This window comes from Sclerotinia sclerotiorum, genomic scaffold (assembly GCF_000146945.2).
Source record: "Sclerotinia sclerotiorum 1980 UF-70 scaffold_5 genomic scaffold, whole genome shotgun sequence".
In the NCBI taxonomy this organism is placed as follows: Eukaryota; Fungi; Ascomycota; class Leotiomycetes; order Helotiales; family Sclerotiniaceae; genus Sclerotinia; species Sclerotinia sclerotiorum.
In genome coordinates, this window is record NW_001820831.1 from 1,399,987 (window position 1) to 1,414,768 (window position 14,782).

At 43.6% G+C, this 14,782-nt stretch overlaps 6 protein-coding genes across 6 annotated transcripts in view; 4 read left to right on the forward strand and 2 right to left on the reverse strand.

The window, feature by feature from the left end:
* Positions 1 to 387: 387 nt before the first annotated feature.
* Positions 388 to 720, reverse strand: SS1G_04512 (predicted protein; the record flags this gene model as incomplete). Its single annotated transcript, XM_001594654.1, has 1 exon — positions 388 to 720. The coding sequence occupies one exon, from the start codon at positions 718 to 720 to the stop codon at positions 388 to 390; it is 333 nt and encodes a 110-aa protein (XP_001594704.1).
* A 512-nt stretch (positions 721 to 1,232) lies between these two features.
* Positions 1,233 to 3,706, forward strand: SS1G_04513 (hypothetical protein; the record flags this gene model as incomplete). The annotated part of the gene is made up of 3 exons (XM_001594655.1): positions 1,233 to 1,260; positions 1,498 to 3,416; positions 3,470 to 3,706. The coding sequence occupies 3 exons, from the start codon at positions 1,233 to 1,235 to the stop codon at positions 3,704 to 3,706; spliced, it is 2,184 nt and encodes a 727-aa protein (XP_001594705.1).
* A 1,440-nt stretch (positions 3,707 to 5,146) lies between these two features.
* SS1G_04514 (hypothetical protein) lies at positions 5,147 to 7,296 on the forward strand (the record flags this gene model as incomplete). Its single annotated transcript, XM_001594656.1, has 5 exons — positions 5,147 to 5,285; positions 5,342 to 5,526; positions 5,659 to 5,876; positions 5,997 to 7,051; positions 7,271 to 7,296. The coding sequence occupies 5 exons, from the start codon at positions 5,147 to 5,149 to the stop codon at positions 7,294 to 7,296; spliced, it is 1,623 nt and encodes a 540-aa protein (XP_001594706.1).
* Positions 7,297 to 7,836: 540 nt separating this feature from the next.
* SS1G_04515 (hypothetical protein) lies at positions 7,837 to 9,716 on the forward strand (the record flags this gene model as incomplete). Its single annotated transcript, XM_001594657.1, has 4 exons — positions 7,837 to 7,886; positions 8,073 to 8,734; positions 8,797 to 8,974; positions 9,026 to 9,716. The coding sequence occupies 4 exons, from the start codon at positions 7,837 to 7,839 to the stop codon at positions 9,714 to 9,716; spliced, it is 1,581 nt and encodes a 526-aa protein (XP_001594707.1).
* Positions 9,717 to 10,293: 577 nt separating this feature from the next.
* SS1G_04516 (hypothetical protein) lies at positions 10,294 to 12,254 on the reverse strand (the record flags this gene model as incomplete). Its single annotated transcript, XM_001594658.1, has 2 exons — positions 10,294 to 12,152; positions 12,206 to 12,254. The coding sequence occupies 2 exons, from the start codon at positions 12,252 to 12,254 to the stop codon at positions 10,294 to 10,296; spliced, it is 1,908 nt and encodes a 635-aa protein (XP_001594708.1).
* A 1,738-nt stretch (positions 12,255 to 13,992) lies between these two features.
* Positions 13,993 to 14,782, forward strand: part of SS1G_04517 (hypothetical protein) — a gene marked incomplete at both ends in the record, with an annotated part of 3,759 nt that continues 2,969 nt past the window's right edge. Inside the window, one exon of the mRNA XM_001594659.1 lies at positions 13,993 to 14,546. Within this exon, the coding sequence (XP_001594709.1) occupies positions 13,993 to 14,546 (554 nt within the window). The remainder of the gene's footprint in view (positions 14,547 to 14,782) is intronic.

Below are 14,782 nucleotides of genomic sequence, written 5' to 3' on the forward strand. Positions count from 1 at the left end.
TGGATGAATGAAGAATGCTGGTACATCTGTGATGGGATGCGGCTGGGACTTGATTAAAACGTGTTGGCATGACAGATTTCAGAACTTACAGCAGCAGAAATTCCACCCATGACTCCTATTGCACGAAGTTGACTTTTATACTGTTCTGGTACAAGATGTCGATAGACGGAATTTATATCAAATGCAGGTTCATCCATTGGTAAGTCATGGAGCATGAACCATAGTGTTGGTATTCTATAAGTAGGATGTAGGTGAATTTCGTAAGTAACATAAGGCTGGTGAGAATATAGACTGTATTTCGGAATATTATCACTAGTCGTCGTAGATGATTTGTTTACATCTAGTGCCTCCTGTATCCTGTCAACAAATTCAGATACTCATATATGATCAACATGAACGAAGAGAGTCACTAACATCGTCCTCATCTTCATCCATCATATCCACCTCTGGGCTGGGAGTAGGATTTGGAGCGTGACCACTACTCAAATTGCTAAGGGCAAGTAATAGATCATCATCATCCTTCGGTGGTTGAAGTAATCGAATAATTTCAATAAAGCATGACCCAGTGGTTGCAGTCCGTCCCATGCGTAACTTGAGATTCTTCCTTGCGGGACCTAATTCTGCTCTGATATATCTTCGATCAAGATACGCACAGGCAAGTTCAAACTCTTCCTCCGTGAGAAATGGCCACTGACGGTATTCGTCGCGATGTACCGCCATGATGAATTACTTAGCACTAGCTATAGTAGAAAGAGTTTGTCTAACCCACGAACTAATATCGATGCAGATGCAAACGCCTTTTTGAACTTGTAGCAGGTATATGAATATTTGATATAGCCGTCCGAAAAACTCTTCATAAATGCAGAATAAAGTAGATCTGCTTTACTATTACCGTGAAGTCGAAAAGAAGAAAAAGTATGAGCTGCAAATGTGAGGATTCGGTAGTTGCTGTTAGACCATAAAGTTGTAGCTACTATTCTCCTTACCTAGTTACCTCTGATTAAAAAAGTGGCCAAGGGTAGGTACTCAGAATCTACTCCATACTAAAAGCTATTCCATAGGTAAATTCAAAGAACACGAATATCACCGATAATTACCCAATCATGCTATATGGAGTTGAAACATCATTATTTAATTGAACCGGAGTTCGACTTCTTCAATCAATCTTAAACTAAGATACTGGGTGTTTGATTGTGTCAATTGAAGGAAAATTGAAGCTGGAGATGCCCAAAATGTCAAGATCTACCTCCCCCGTACTAGGTGAGTTAAGGTTACAGGGCTGAAAAGAAAGCCTGTAATTAAATCCAAGGCTCGGTAAGTACTACGCCTTACGTGTACTGTTCTCTGTACTTATCTCTCGATGACACTTAACAAGCTTCAAGTATTTTAAATCTTCGTTTTCTGTTGTTGTTTTCTAAAGTCGCTCCTTCCAGCAATGAAATGATTTTGAAGTTTCCATGAACAGTCGCGACCCGTTTAATTTACGCCGCTCCCCAGCATTCGACATCCTTCGAGGCACTGCGACACAAGCGGCTTCAAACATCACTCAGAGGGTTAAAGAAGTAGGCGAACAAGCTTTTGAGTCTGGGAAGCAAGCTGTTGAAGAGATGTCCACTTTTTCAATACCGAAGAACGTCCCCTCTTTTACAGACCCTCAGCGGAATTTGGAAAACAGAGCTTGGGCGGCCTCTGGCATGACCGCGAGATCATCGACTGCAAACACAAGTGGAGGAGTAATTAGTGGCATACAAGACCGGGTTGGAAACCTCCTTGGTGAAAGTAGGGATCTGCCGATGTATAAAGACAAGCCATACTCATATGCCTCCTCCAGGAGGGCATTGCCTATCTACAAGCGGCGGCGCATTATCTTTGGAGGCATCGCATTTGTGGTTTTTGTGTTATACCTCTTAGGGTTCTTCGGATCTAATGACTTGACGAAAGAAAAATCAAAAGACAAATGGAGATGGCTGCAGCGACCTGAAAAGGAAGCCAAGGCAATCGATTGGCTGGACCGAAGAGAAAGGGTCAAGGAGGCTTTTATTTTGAGTTGGGATGCATATGAACGATATGCATGGGGATATGATGAGTTCCATCCAATCTCGAAACACGGGAAGCAAATGACGCCGAAGGGAATGGGTTGGATAATTGTGGATGCTTTGGATACGATGATATTAATGAATCTGACAAGCAGAGTGCAACATGCAAGAGAATGGATTACAAACTCGCTGGACTATGATCAAGACCAAGAAGTTAATACATTCGAAACTACGATCCGCATGCTCGGGGGCCTTCTATCCGCCCATTATCTCTCCACGGAATATCCACACTTAGCTCCGTTGACCGAGGACGATGAAGGAGCTGCTGGAGAGGATTTATACCTGGAAAAGTCAAGAGATTTAGCTGATCGATTGCTTGGCGCTTTTGAATCTCCCTCCGGAATACCATTCGCTAGTGTCAATCTTAAGACCAACCAAGGTGTACCATCTCATGACGACGGTGGGGCATCATCTACGGCAGAGGCAGCCACGTTACAATTGGAACTGAAATATCTTACCAAACTCACCGGAGAAACTGAATACTGGGAAAAGGCTGAGAAGGTTATGAAGATCATTGATGATAATGGCATGGAGGATGGACTCTTACCAATCTATATTTACGCTAGTAATGGAAATTTCCGCGGAAAAAACATCCGCTTGGGCAGCCGTGGCGATTCATATTACGAGTATTTGATCAAACAGTATCTTCAAACTTCAAAAGAAGAGCCTATCTATGAAGAACTTTGGGACGAGGCACTCAAGGGAGTTCGCAAGCATCTCATCACGTACTCTAGCCCTTCGCGTTTTACCATTCTTGCAGAGAGACCTGAAGGTTTGAGTGGCTCTCTTTCACCAAAGATGGATCATTTGGTATGTTTCATGGGTGGAACGATTGCCTTGGGCGCTACTGGTGGTATCACGGAGGCTGAGGCACGTAAGCTACCAAGTTGGAGCGCGAAAAAGGATGAAGAGATGAGACTCGCCAGAGAGTTGACGCACACCTGCTGGGGAATGTACAAGGTCATGGCAACTGGGCTTGCTCCGGAAATCGCACATTTCAACATTGATAACCCTCCTCTGCCGGAAAATGCACCACACGAGGCACCTTCGAATTTTGATGACCCTGAAAATCAAGAGTGGCGCAAAGACTTTATTATAAAGAAGGCTGATAACCACAATCTTCAGAGGCCGGAAACTATCGAAACACTATTCTACATGTGGAGAATCACGGGAGACGAGATGTACAGAGAATGGGGATGGGAGATGTTCAGATCTTTCATGAACCATACAGCCGTGGGAGAGGGTGGTGGATTTACGAGTCTTTCTGATGCTGATGTTCTGCCTCCACAGACCAAGGACAATATGGAAAGCTTCTGGCTTGTGAGTATAATTTGCTTGTTATTGTTATTAACAAATTTGCTGACTTCATTAAGGCTGAAACTCTTAAATATTTTTATCTTCTTTTCTCGCCAAATGATCTCCTTCCCTTGGACCAAATAGTCCTTAACACAGAAGCACATGCATTTCCGCGATTCAAGATGGGTCCATTGTTGTCTACTGGATGGAAGAGGAAGCCCAGAGGACCAGATGGCAAGATTCTACCAGAAGCAGAGAAAAAGCCCGAAGTGAAGGAGATTAAAATCCAGGAAGTGAAGGATGCTGGGACGTGAAGTCGGAAAAGGAAATTTGTATGATGGATGATAATCATGTAAATTCGTTGTATTTTTATCAGTTCTAAATAGTAGGCCACCGAATGGCTTCTTCGTCATTACCTACGTTGATGAGTCTGGGCAATCTAAAAATAGATCCTGCTACTTGTACTCGAGTACTCGTGGTCAGACTATTGTACTTTTTATGTACGGATCTACTCGGATCTACTCCCCGTACATTCCAATAGTAAAGGAGCTAGCTGAATGCACTTTTCCACCGTATCCGAAGTACCTTCTTCCAATACAATATTTTACACGTCTACATTTGGTTTCGTTAATGAAATTGCGTCTGGGTGATTGATTCAGTTTCTACATTGTAGCTGAACACTTATGCATTATTTGCTCTAAGTAGCGCAATGTCCGAACGATCGCTTGAATCTAGATTGTACACAGACGTATGGTTCGCATTTCAATTGACGCAGCTTTGACAAGTCGGTGATCCAAACGACAAATTCTAAAAAGACGACGTCAGAAGCATTGTGCGGAGGCAAGGAAGATATTCGGAGGCTCCGTCACATGGCTTCCAATATTATCTTCTAACATGGACGACAATGAAGCTGTCCAAATAATTTACAGACGGTGTGACGGGCCGCCGTACAGTTGTTTACGGCTCGAACACCAAGATTTTGCCCAGCAATTAGGATCTTATACCCCTATTCTTCCTACTTGGCAACGGTGATACACCAAACACAATGTTATGCAGCGTCTGAAGCATCCAGAACCATTTGATGCCATTTTTAAATAACCATATTTGCGACAATCTTGCAGTTTGATGATGTTCATCCCGTTACCAGGGTGTTAGGCATGATAATCTCTATAAGCCCTAGCGTCCCGTACTCCAGATCAAGCTCAACACACCCAATCACACCCAGCAATTATCCTGCAAAGATAAGCCTTTACTTTTCGAGATAACTGTGCCTTTCCGGTTAAGAATTATTGTCGTCTTCTCTCTCGTCGAGCTACCTTTTTACGACTTTCGTACTCATCCTATTATCTATGATGTAGGATATCACTGGGAAAATGTCCGATTATACTTGCACGACCTTTAAGCTGCAGGCGACTAATTGAGAGATCCAACAGTTGCTCTCCTGATCATTCGAAACAACTCAGCCTCAGTGATTCCCTCCGAGGAGGTATCTTCTGACCGACCAGCGATATTCTTAGTGCAGGTCGTCGACGCTTCCTAGATCACATAAGCATCGAATTCACAAATACATTAAGATGAATAGTTTCAGGATGAACGATATTGAAAAAGGTTCGCCCTATCCTGATAAGGACCAATCTACAACTCCGGATTACAGTAGCGGTCGCGGGGAACCAAGTTACGAAGAAATAACGCACATAAAACATGGTGTTGGACGTCGCTTTGTGGACAGCTTTAGAAGAGATCCAAGTCTCACAATGACCCCGCCCGGTGTCGTTGGCGCAAATGGAAGAGTGTTTCACGCCAAAATCGCCGCGGCGGCAACGGCAAACTCTCCTCTTGCGCGAAGATTAAAAGGGAGGCATCTGCAAATGATTGCAATTGGAGGCTCAATAGGTTAGATACTTGAAATGAAGTGTAATGAACAGCTACTAAGTTGTCTTCGTGGACAGGTACCGGACTTTTCGTTGCATCGGGCAAATCTCTCGCAACTGGTGGACCCGCATCTCTTATTATATGTTTTACACTCATTGGACTTATGTTATATTGTACGGTGCATGCTTTGGGTGAAATGGCTGTTCTTTTTCCCGTTTCGGGGTCGTTTTCGGCATACTCGACACGATTTTTGGATCCGGCTGTAAGTTGTGTCACCTCTGTTGAAATGAGTAATTTATTAACATTTTAACTAGTGGGGTTTTGCCATGGGCTGGGTATGAGGCATTCTAGTTAATATGGTAGTTAGCATGGGAAACTAACTCATATCAAATAGAATTATGCTATGCAATGGCTTGTTGTTCTTCCATTAGAGATTATTGCGGCATCTATCACAATCGATTTTTGGGACACGACACAGCGGTACAACCACGCTATATTTGTCACGGTATTTCTCTTCACAATCATCGGCATAAACATGTTCGGGGTGAAAGGTTACGGAGAAGCAGAGTTTTTCTTTGCTATTGTCAAGGTCGTAGCTATTATTGGATACATGTACGTTTATTGATTATTTGCATCCTCTAATAGTTAAAAAATGCCTGGGATATTCTTCCCACCAACTTTCAGATTTCGAGATACGATTCAATCCGAAATGTAAAACTGACGCATGTATAGTCTTTTAGCCATAACCCTTAACTGTGGTGGTAGCCTTGAAGAAGGTTACGTAGCTGGTCAATTGTGGCATAATCCAGGCGCTTTTAACAATGGCTTCAAAGGCCTCTGTAGTGTTTTTGTTACAGCGGCTTTTGCTTTTGCTGGAACTGAATTGGTTGGCCTCGCTGCCGCTGAAACGCAGAATCCTAGAAAGTCATTGCCAACGGCTGTGAAACAAGTATTCTGGCGTATCACTCTTTTCTATATCGTCTCACTTACACTCGTTGGACTACTCGTTCCTTATACCGACGAAAGACTCCTCACTGCTGGTAGTGCGAATGCTGCCGCAAGTCCCTTTGTTATCTCTATTCAGAATGCCGGAATAACGGTACTCCCTTCTATTATGAACGTGGTTATTCTCATTGCTGTGTTATCTGTCGGTAATTCCTCAATATTTGGGTCTTCCCGGACTCTTGCAGCATTAGCAGACCAAGGACAAGCCCCGAAAATTTTAGCTTATGTCGATCGTAAAGGACGTCCTATTGTATCTATTTGCGTATCTTCGGTGCTTGGGTTTCTTGCATATGCAGCGGATTCTGGTGCCCAAGGGACTGTCCTAGATTGGATGCTAGCACTGTCTGGACTCTCTTCGATCTTTACTTGGGGATCTATCTGTCTCGCCCATATTCGTTTTCGACGAGCTTGGAGACTTCAGGGTCATAGTCTGGATGAATTGGCCTTTCGTTCTCAGCCAGGAGTCATAGGCTCCTGGATTGGATTTTTATTTAATGTTCTTATTCTTATCGCACAATTCTGGACGGGTGCATGGCCTACGGGCTACGAGGCAATGACGGCACTTGAACAGTGTCGAAGCTTTTTCATAGCTTACTTAGCGGCACCCATCGTAATTGTTTTCTATGTTGGATATAAGGTTTGGTACAGAACTTCTATCATGAGATCGATGGATATGGATTTAAAGACTGGAATGCGTGGTTTAGATTTACCAGCGCTGATAGCAGAAGAGCGAGCCGAGAAAGCAGCATGGCCAAAGTGGAAACGAGTATACAAAACAGTCTGTTAGTTCAACTATTGGGATTATGTAACGGAGGTCGGTTTGGAGTTTTCATTGTAGGAATTTTCATGAGCGGGAGATACCATCTGGTTTCGGCGTTAAACAAAGTATGCGAAGGAGGATATCCATGGCATAGGGTTTTGCTGGGAACATGTTCTTATATTTCAACGAGACTGGTATTCAATCTATAGATAAATTACATAATATAGCTAACTATCTTAAGATCTCTGCATGTCGGACAATACCTAGCGCGGGTAGTTCTTTTTCTAAAAGCTTTACCCGCGACCAATCGGCGCTTCTTAAAGCTTGATATAAGGTAACGGGAACTATTGGAGCTATCGGAGCTATCGATGACTCTAATAGAATCAAGGAACTATTCATATAAACAGATACCCCGCTTGTTTATCACAGGTGTAGGCGGACTCCGGTATTCATGTGTAGCAAAGTGATGAATTGTTTTCAATCATATTAATTTGTATCGCTCGAGAGGTTAATAAGTTTCATTGGGTAAGAACCCCAATTTGATCTTGAAAGCAGAAGAAGAATTTCTAATATCGATTCTCTGGAACATCTGGATTTTGGAACTTTGATGATTGCTTACCTAGGTAGGTGGGGAACTACAAATTTTCTAGTGAGGGGAAAAGTGGGAGTGGAGCTTTCTTTTCAAAACCCTTCCAAGAATTAGATATACGGAGTAGGTACAAGTATTGATTGGTTAATTAGCTCGGAAGACTAAGGGGAACTAGGATATCGATCACACCTTTTGATGCTGTTGATTACTAGATATCCATGTATCTCCGGATGATACTCGATGTGTGTTCGAAAGATAAGGAAGCTAGGTATGTATGATAACGAGGACCCGGCTAATACGTGTAGAAATAGTTAATATATCATGGCTGGCATTTGTCCAGAAGTTACTTAACTTTTTGATGTCCTGTTCTACTTCTTTTCTTTTTGAAACTACTGTGAATACTCGTTTCAGGCTTGGCCTGTCAGTTTAATTATTGACAGTCGTCTTCATTTAGTTCATTAGCCTTCAAGATGTTGACCAAACAAGCTCTTTTCATTTCTGCACTTTTGCCCTTAATCCAAGGACAAGAATCCACTTCAGAAACCGTTCTAGGTGTTTACATATACCATCGTCACGGTGACCGCACAACAAAAAGCTATCCACCTGTATCCCTCACAGATCTTGGTTATGCCCAAGTCCATGCATCTGGAAATTACTATCGAACCCGCTACATCGATTCCAACGCCTCAACTCCCATCTACAACATCAGTCCCGACATAGTTAAGACCTCTCAATTGAACGTGCAAGCACCAGTCGATACCGTGCTTCAGAATTCCGCAGCCGGTTTCCTACAGGGTTTATATCCACCCGTGGGTGCATCGCTGGGAAGCCAAATACTCGCAAATGGTACAAGTGTTGAAGCACCTCTGGGAGGATTTCAACTCATCCCCGTAAATGCAGTCTCTACGGCTTCCAGCGGTGCTAATTCTGAGAGTTCTACGTGGCTCCAAGGATCAAGTGGTTGTGGAAATGCAATTACGAGCTCGAATAATTATTTTTTCTCGGATGAGTATACGCGGGTTTTGAATTCGAGTAGGAGTTTCTATGAGAGTATTTTTCCTGTGGTTAATTCTACGTTTAATTCTGCGACGAATACTTTTAAGAATGCTTATACGAGTAAGATCCTTTTCAATTTTTTTATGATACCTAGGTACCTAAGCATTGTTGACAATGATTAGTTTATGATTATGTCCATGTCTCTACTATTCATAATTCGTCTATTCCGTCCGATGATCTTCTTACGAATGACACACTTTCTCAGTTGCAAACGTTGGCGGATAATCATGAGTTTAATCTTGCGTATAATGCTTCAGAGCCTATTCGTGCGATTGCGGGTTCGACTTTGGCGGGTCAGATGTAAGTCTATTATCCATCATTCCCAAACCCACAAACTAACACCCAACTTAGCCTCCAATCCCTCAACAACACCCTAAGCACCCATTCCACCACGCCCCTAACCATCCAATTCGGCGCCTACGCCACCTTCCTCTCCTTCTTTGGCCTCTCAGGCCTCTCGAACATCTCCTCCTCCTCCCCCTTCACCAAAATAGTCCCCTACGCCTCCTCCATGATCTTCGAACTCCTCACCAATTCCACCATCTCTGACACCTCTTACCCGCCCTTATCCAGCATCTTCATCCGCTTCTCCTACTCCCATGGTCCCGCCTCCGAAAACCCTCCTACCCCCTACCCACTATTCGGACAAACTGACCTCGTGATTCCATATAAGAAATTCGTACAGGAAATGAATCGCTTCGCGGTGCGGGATTTGGGGGATTGGTGTGGAGTTTGTGGGGAGAAGGGGGGGGTTTGTGCTTCTTCTTCGAGTTCATCTTCTAGCTCCAGTTCGAGTTCGAGCTCGGGATCTGGGTCTGGAAATGGAAATGGAAATGGAAATGATAATGGGATTTCAAAAACAGTAGCGGGTGTGATTGGGGCGATGGTTACATTGGGTTTTATTTTGGGATTGGAGGTTTTGGTTCTTGTGGGCGCGGGATTGAGGGTTGTGAGGAGGGGGGGGAGTGTAGGTGGAAGGGGAAGTGGAAGTGGAGCTGTGGGTGTGGGGGGTATGGGGGAGCAGATGCAGAGTGGGAAATAGGGGGATGGGATTATCTTATTTTCTTTTGGGTGGGAAGGTTGGTAGGTTGGTAGGTGGGTAGATAATGATAATACGTACACGAGTATATACGTACATACATCAGAAAAGAAAATAGCTAAGAATACTCATGAAATTAAGTACATGGGCAAGGTACGTAGTCGGATACTCAGCTACTGGTTTGAGGTTTTTATTATAATGAATGAATGAATGAATGAATGAATGATTTATTGATTGTGTATTCCTATTCCTATTCTATGCCTATACAAATAAGTAGTGATATACAATCTCCCCCTACTCCTACTCCTACCCCTATCATATAATTATCCATAATATTTCGCCAACGCGTGAATTTTCGTGTTATCATGATACCATAGACCAGCCACCGACCATCCTATGTAATAATATAATAATACTCCGAATAAATGCTTCATCAAGCATACCATTGCATACCTAGCATGTCATACACAGCATACTCATGCAAACAAAGCGCTCAAACCCCGCAACGCAACGCTACCTATCCAACGATATGCAGTAAAAATAAACATAACAACATAATCAACAACACAACACCACACACTTAACCCAACCCCTCACCATTCAAAATACTCTTCAAAATCCCTGCTCCCAATCCCTCTACTGCAGCCGCAACTTCCTTCTGACCCACACAACTAGCGACTCTCTTCTCATCACCCACCCCCACACCCGTTCCGAAAACCTTTCTTCCGGGTCTACCTTTTGTTCTGACTCCGTTTAAGACAAATGATCCATTTTTTCCATCAACTGCCGCCACTAGTGATAAAGTCTCTAAACTTCCCACCACATCTCTAAATTCCGTGCTAGTTAATGGATGGAGGATCGCATCGCGGGTACAGAGCATACTGTATGTGTTATACAATTGTTTGATTGTTGGGGCTAGATTGTGAGATTTTGAGGGTGTTGCGAGGAGATTGGAGGATTGGGAACGATTTCGGGATTCGAGGGCGAGGAGGGCGCAAAGTGCGGCTTTTTGTTGGAGATTGAGTGTCTTCAAACGTTGGGTGGATCCATTGCCGAATGTGGAGGCTGTGATTTTGTTGACGTGAGAAATACTTGCGCGGGGAGCAGTCTCGACGGTGAGGGTTGCCAGAGATTGGGCTAAGGTTCTTGGACGCAGGGTATTTTTGCTGGGAGTATTTGGAATGGAAGAGAGATTGATGTTGTCTTCCAGGATTCGTTTGGAAGGGCTATCGAGTAGAACTTGTTCTTTTAGTTCTTGCTCGTGCTTCTGCTTAGTTTCTGTCTCGATTAAATCAATTGCTCTTCGACAGATATCGAAGGCTTTGCGTAAATCTCCTGTTTGACTTGCCACTTTTCTAGAGCAGAGTTCAATGGCCGCCGGGTGGAGGAATGGAACAAAAGTTGGAGTCGCGCTATCGGCGGGAATAAGTGACTTAAGACGTGTCATGATGACATTTTTGATCTGTAATGCTGTATATGGAAGAAACGGTAATAGTTGCGGTTGTAGGTTTCGGGCCTTAAGTCTTGGTAGGAAACGATCTGTAAGGTCTAATGCATTTGCAATACCGATAAGAATGAGGCGCGATGACTTTTGTAACGACCACTCGAACAGCTTGTATAAAATTTCCAGGTCCAAAGTAAGGATGTGGTCAATTTCATCCAGGGTAATGAGGTAAACATCCTTAGTCCTTTTCCTCGAAACAAACATATTCTGCAAAGTCTTCTCTTCATCACCCTCCAGAACTTCCTCCTCGCCGCAGTAAGACTCCAACAATATACCATATAAATCCTTCGACGTTTTCATACTCATACAATTGACATACGTCTTGTGTAATGTGCTAGATTCTTCATACTCCGTCGTAACTTCGTTGATCATAGCACTCTTTCCAGTCCCAGGTGGACCACTAACGTATATACATCCTCCATTTGTTTTATCAACACAATTTTGTACAAAAGTTTTCAATTCGTCCTTTTCAGCTTCTCTACCAACAAGTTGTCCGGGTTCCGCACTGCGTGTAAAGATTTGGCGAGCTTGGCTATATACTGTCGCAATGGATCCACCAGGTGTTACAGGAGTCCGAGGAGTTCTAGGGGTCATTGGCTTGCCAGTGACAGTGACACGATGTCGAGGAGTTATCTGTACTTTTTTAGAGAGCGCATCCCGATGTCGAGGTGTTTGAGGAGTAGGAGGTTGGGCCGTCTTCGATGATTCTTCCGTTACTGTTCTTGGTAATGCGATTCTTCTCCCTGCAAGTCCATGTTTCGAGGGCGAGGGCTTGACTGGTATATTTTCCGATAATTCATCAATTTCCATAGAATCGGCATCGAAGTCTTCGACCTCATCGCGCCTCTTGCGGGTGACGAAGGGACTTTCATTCTCATCATTGTATATTTCTGTTCCCGTTTGACGTTTCGCGCGTGTTGATCGGACTTTGAAATCTATAGAGTGAAAGTTAGAAAGTTTTTGAAATGGATCTGGGGATGATTCGTACCTGCTATTGTCGTTGTACTCCTCGTTCGTTTTCCCAATACAGAAGGCATAATTGAGGATGTCTGTAGAGAGTTACAACTCAATTCAAATGTGTTCTTGCTTAATTACAAAAGTTTTACTTGAAGTTGAAGGAATTGAGGAAGTTGTAATGATGAGTAAAAATCAAAGGGCCGTGTATTGATGGATATGTAGAAATTCGCGTGGACGCGTTCGCGTATAGTGGATTTAACGCGTTTTAGTGAACCCCTGAAATGCAGCAATGGTACGGCAGCGGACAAAGTGTAGTCCCTGTACATCGCAGGAGAATATATATGTAGGAGGTTGATGCAAGTTGTGATAATGTTACATCTACCAGGTATTTATATTTATCTACATTAGATGATAATGCACATGCTGAATATTGGATTTGATGTATTTATGCCTGTTAACATGGCCATGAGATTGTCACTAAAGCTTTAAGATACAAAGTTTGGCTGTGGATGCAGGCCATTGAGGATGAGAATCCGATGCCTTCTCATGATTCTCTAAGACAATGCAATACTCGAATGCTTGGAAGTTGACCGAGGCATCCTATCCTGAAAGACAATGTGATTGTTGGATCTTATCTCGAAGTATCATAGAAATATGAGCTAAACGAGCCCTATGTGATAAGCTAACCAATTGTGATGTACTATTTTGAAATCAACATTCATATGCTCATCAAGGTAGATAAGTATATTGAAATGGAGGAGTAGCTGTCTATTGCTCCTTTACTTTGTCCCCTACTTCAGCGTTGCAAAGCGAGGATAACCAACATGTAATGTAACTGAGGGTAGAAGTAACATTAAGCCAATTAGCACGTCAAGTATTGTAACTAACTTCAAAAGCAGACAACCTTATACAGATCACAATGCTAATTTATAGCATGTACTCCGCACGTTAGCTAGCAAATCGCATAGATGATCTCGGGACTCGGGAGAAAGAATCAAGTTTGATGCTTGGCATGATTACCATCTACCTACTAGGTAGTAGTCACTCATCAATGAATTAGTTTGGGCGGCAACCAAATTTATTAGACAAACTCTTTACATTCATCTTTCTCTTACAACATATACATATACTTCATATGTCCTTCACATTAACATCATATAGTCGCATCTACGATTATATCACAATCACATACCCTCACAAGTATTTCAGCATGTTACTTGTTACTTTTGATAGGTAGATACATATCCCCATCAGGGCCATCACACCACGATCTACGCACTTCCAAAACCCCTCATCAGGCTTCATAGCCGCCCATCTTTGTGCCAGGGTGTTTGCCTTATTCTCCACCATTACTGGTTTTCAGGGTAAAGCTGGGTTGTGCGGGTTTGACTGCTCCCCGCCCTTCCTATTCGTCATTTGTTCAGATTCACTCATTTCGATACAATAAACTCACTCACCAACTTCGGATTTCCCTGCTTGTAGGCCCTTTTTCTTTATTTTGTCACTCCGCACGTATTTCTATCTCAGGACCTTTTCATTTCTTATTTCATGCTGTGAAGATATCTCCAGCGGGTCGTTGAATCTTCTTGACAGGCTTTCTTATCGTTTATCTGTTCCTGCCCTACAGGCCTTTTTCGTGGCCCGCCGCAAGCTTTGATATTTATTACCTGGCGCAACTTACCCCCGCCCTGCCGGCAAAGAGCTTGGCTCTTATTTCAACCATCTTCTCAGCATATTGTTGAACACAGAAAGCACATCAAGAAGACTTTGCACCTCAATAACGAGTCTTTTTGCCGGAACCTTTATACTTTGTACAGGATGGCTAGGCGTACCGGGAAACCCAGCGATGAGTTATTCATGCAACGTCCCGGCGACGGTTGTGATAGTCCTACGGTCGCCATAGAACCTTTGAGGATTGTGAAGCCGACAAGCCCTCCCCGAAATCGAGCGGCATCCAGTTCGTCGAGTCGATTTGCATCCCCACCCCCTGCGAACAAGCATAAATTTCCTTTACCACCAGGTGCCTCGAGCTCCGCAAGCCCTCTACCATATCCTGATGATGACGATGACGACGACCTCTTTCAGAAAAAACCAAATCCCCCTTATCCTGATGATAGAAGAAAAGCCCCACAGAGGATTGAACTGAGCGATCAAGAAAATAGAACATCTGGAGGAAGTGGTAGGCCAACCGCATATGATACTGCACCACGATTTACAAGCCCTACAGAGAGAACTGGCCCAGGTCTATCTGAAAGAAGGGGGAATGCACCGCAGCCTTTGCCCGCTTCCCCGGAGATAGGTTCCTCAGATAGAGATGAAATGTTTGGCAGACTACCGCCAAAGGAACAAATCCCTCAAGCTGGCGCAAGTGCGTACGCAGAGGGTAACAGGCATTATTATCCACCACCCATTCCTAAACCCACGTCTTCAAATGTGACGCCTCCAATACTATCACCAACTCCGAAAAATGATATGAATAGATTCGCTTCCACGGCTTCAACCTCCACGACTAGAGCAACCAGAGGATCCCCGCCCCCACCAGAAACTCCCATCGAGCCGCCAACCGAGCTTGCCAGCGGGCTGGCATAGAGGCGCGATATGCTGCATC